The sequence below is a fragment of the Asparagus officinalis genome, chromosome 3 (assembly GCF_001876935.1).
Source record: "Asparagus officinalis chromosome 3, Aspof.V1, whole genome shotgun sequence".
Taxonomy (NCBI): domain Eukaryota; kingdom Viridiplantae; phylum Streptophyta; class Magnoliopsida; order Asparagales; family Asparagaceae; genus Asparagus; species Asparagus officinalis.
Genome location: NC_033796.1, coordinates 1,985,026 through 1,988,472, shown reverse-complemented (window position 1 = coordinate 1,988,472; position 3,447 = coordinate 1,985,026). Strand labels below are relative to the sequence as shown.

The 3,447-nt window shown below is 38.6% G+C and overlaps 1 protein-coding gene across 1 annotated transcript; it reads left to right on the top strand.

Annotated features, from left to right (window-relative positions):
- On the top strand, positions 321–2,385 carry LOC109832018 (sphinganine C4-monooxygenase 1-like). The gene is made up of 3 exons (XM_020399475.1): positions 321–449; positions 576–808; positions 1,673–2,385. The coding sequence occupies exons 2-3, from the start codon at positions 590–592 to the stop codon at positions 2,222–2,224; spliced, it is 771 nt and encodes a 256-aa protein (XP_020255064.1). The 5' UTR covers positions 321–449; positions 576–589; the 3' UTR covers positions 2,225–2,385.

The window sequence follows — 3,447 nt, the reverse complement described above, 5'->3', positions numbered from 1 at the left end:
TTTCGTCCAACGAGAAAATCAATTGTCAGGTTGCATGGACCTTTGAAATTTGATTTTGTGAAGGATATTAATTACAAAATCCTTATCACGCATGCATAAACTTAATTTCTAGTCGATGCGTGTGATCATAATTAATTAGTTAGTTCATAACAAGTTGCTTTACTGCTGACCTTTGCAGTCTTCGTTACGTTCAAATAAAAACGAAGTGCTTTACTGCTGACCTTAAGCAAAGAACCGAGACTATTGGATCTTAATTTTGATTAATATTATAATTAATGATCAGTGTCTCCTTTGGCGGCTCATGCCCCCAAGATCTCGCTACATATATATACAGCCATCGAGTGCCCAAATATTGTCATTGCGATTTGAAGTGTTAGTTTCTATTCAGAGATCGATTAGCGTCATAAGTTCATTGCTCCTTCTAAATTGATCATCAGCCTTCAATTCTCGTTAGTTCCCTTTCACTAGCTTTATTTTGAAGCGTTACTTTCTACTTATAAATTAGCTTTTATATATACATGTGTGTGTAATTAATGCTCTAATAAAATTATCTTTTTGTTTTTCTTTTTCATCAGAAGATCTAGAGCAGATGGGCTCTCGAATGACAGACGAGCTATTGCTCATGTTCGCACCCAACATCGTATACTGGGTGTATTCGGGTATGTACGCGATGCTGGGCGACATGGAAAAGTACAGGCTGCATCCAAAGGGAGATGAAAATAAGAACGTACCATCGAGGAGCACGGTCATCAAGGGCGTCCTCACGCTGCAAGCAATGCAGATAGCAGCATCCTTCGTATTTGTCATGGTATATATATATATATATCATGAATCAATATATGCACATGCAACATTAATTTACAGAATTAGATTTCTAGTGTTTGAGAATAATGTGTATAGATATCGTTGTCAGAAGATTCTCTCGTATATCTATGCTTTTTAATTCACGATAGATTTCACGTAACTACCACAAACTTAATTTGAAGGGTAATTTACATGAAACTGTAATTAACAAACGTGTTTTTACTGTAAAGAAAATTTTATCATAAACTATTGGAAACCGTTACTAACCCTGTTAAAATTTTGGATAAAAACGGCCTAAAAATTAATGACAATAGGAGATAGGAGAAAATAACATAAAAGTCATATGAAGTAAATAAGTGCAAGAATATCCAAAACATGCATATTTGGAAGAAGAAGAAGAAGAAGTTTAGTTTAAAAAGAATCCATTTCAGTTTTTTAGTTAGGAAATATTAATTATAACCTCCCAAAATATATTCATAGAATTTTTTTCCCCTTTTTCTGAAAGGTACTCCCTTCTTCTAAAAAAATGAAAATCGACGACTCACTAGTTCAGAGAGAATGTCCAAACGGCCTAAAAAATTATGCATGCAATTTTACGGATGCAAAAAACATTCAATGGGGGATAAGGGAGATAGAAATATATGATAATATATATACAGACAATAATATTGTGGATACCCACTGCATGCATGCATGAATGTACTATGTCTTATCTGACCATGTATATATATATGTAAATGGATACTTTCACGTATAGTACGTATGTGTACAGCGCTAGCTGTTACATTCTCGATCGGGAAAGTATCTATCCAAACCTTCGATCGATCAATATTAATCCATCCTCTAATAAATTATTACTCGATCGCAGCTCGCCAGGGACAGCATGAGTTTGGGTGAAAAAAAGCCAGAACCATCTCTCTCAACAATGGCGCTCCAGTTCCTAGTCGCCGCAGTGACCATGGACACTTACCAGTACTTCATGCACCGTTTCATCCACTCCAACAAGTTCCTCAACAAGATCCACTCCCATCACCACAGCCTCGTCGTCCCCTACGCGTTCGGCGCCACCTACGGGCACCCCCTGGACGGCATCCTCATCGACATCTCAGGCAGCCTCGTCTCCAGCATGGTCGCCGGGATGACCCCTCGGACCTCCATGTACTTCTTCTGCTTCTCCACCGTCAAGATCGTCGACGACCACTGCGGCCTGCTTCTCCCCTGGAATCCCCTGCAGAGGTTTTTCAGCAACAACTCGGCCTTCCACGACGTCCATCATCAGCTGTATGGGAACAAGTACAACTACTCTCAGCCCTTCTTTGTGAGTTGGGACAAGCTGATGGGGACTTACTTGCCCTTTACAGTTGAGAAGAGAGAGGAAGGGGGCTTTGAGGTCACACCCCACCTGATGAAGCAAGCTTAATTAGCTAATTAATCTCTCTTTTCATTCGTAATATTTATTGGTTTGAGGCATATTCTTGACGTACATCTATATATATAAATGCATATACATTCAATTCACACAAATAATGTTCGTTTGTGTAATTAAATATTATTAATTATTGTAAATTAAGTTCCATCGTGCACGGCTTATTATTAATAAAAATTAAGGGTGTACGTGATTTGGATATACATATATATATATGGATCGCGAAGCATATTAATTGCAGCATTTTCGTTTAACAAGTTACTTACACGATGCCAAAGTTGAGGATGAAGCAAAAGCAAATTAAATTCCGCAGCTAGCGTGCAAACACCATATTTTAATCCGAACATTGTGCCGAATGGCGTGCGACTTCGTTAAAACTTCACGTACATCCATTATGCAGCAGAAATAGAAGCTGCGTTTGAGGATATCATCTCCGATTAGATGAGGGGAGCAGCAAAAAATATTTTTAAAATTTGAAAAATAAAATAATACTAATGAGTAATCTCCGATTAGATGAGGGGAGCAGCAAAAAATATTTTTAAAATTTGAAAAATAAAATAATACTAATGAGTAAAGGAAAGGATGGAGTGAAAACAGCTAATAAATATATTTTCTTCCTTGATTTTCTAATGAAGCACTTACAAAAAATTAATTATCTGGAACACCGATCGATGACCGTGCGTTTGGGGTGCCCTTAGCCCTTAGCGGCGCTTAGAGTTTTGATACCCCCGGTCTAAAGGATCGTGGGGAAGTTCACTCGTCAAGCCGAAAACAGAAGTAAAGTATTTAGCCATAGTTTGTTGAATTTGCGCCACCTTATATTAAAAGCTACTAAATTTACACAATCTCAAAATCTACACAAACAATTAAGAATAAGGTAGGATATATTTGGAGTTGATACTTGGAAGAAGGCATAAACATTTGGAATCTTAGAGGTCTGGGCTTCAACCAGTTGACTTGAAAGGCCAGAAGACGGTCAAGATTGAGTCCAGCTTGATGCAGCCCATGCGAGGAGTATTGACGATATTCTTGCGAGCAAAAGCTGATGAGTTCGCCTGGGGTCCCGAAGATATGCCGAGGGTTCCCCCGAGGTGATAAGCCACGACCTAGCTATTGACAAGCACACTAAGCTTGTGCGACAAAATAAGAGATATCTCGGCCCGGAACGACAGAAGGCGGCTGTCGATGAAGTTGAACGGCTCCTTAAAGCTGGTTTC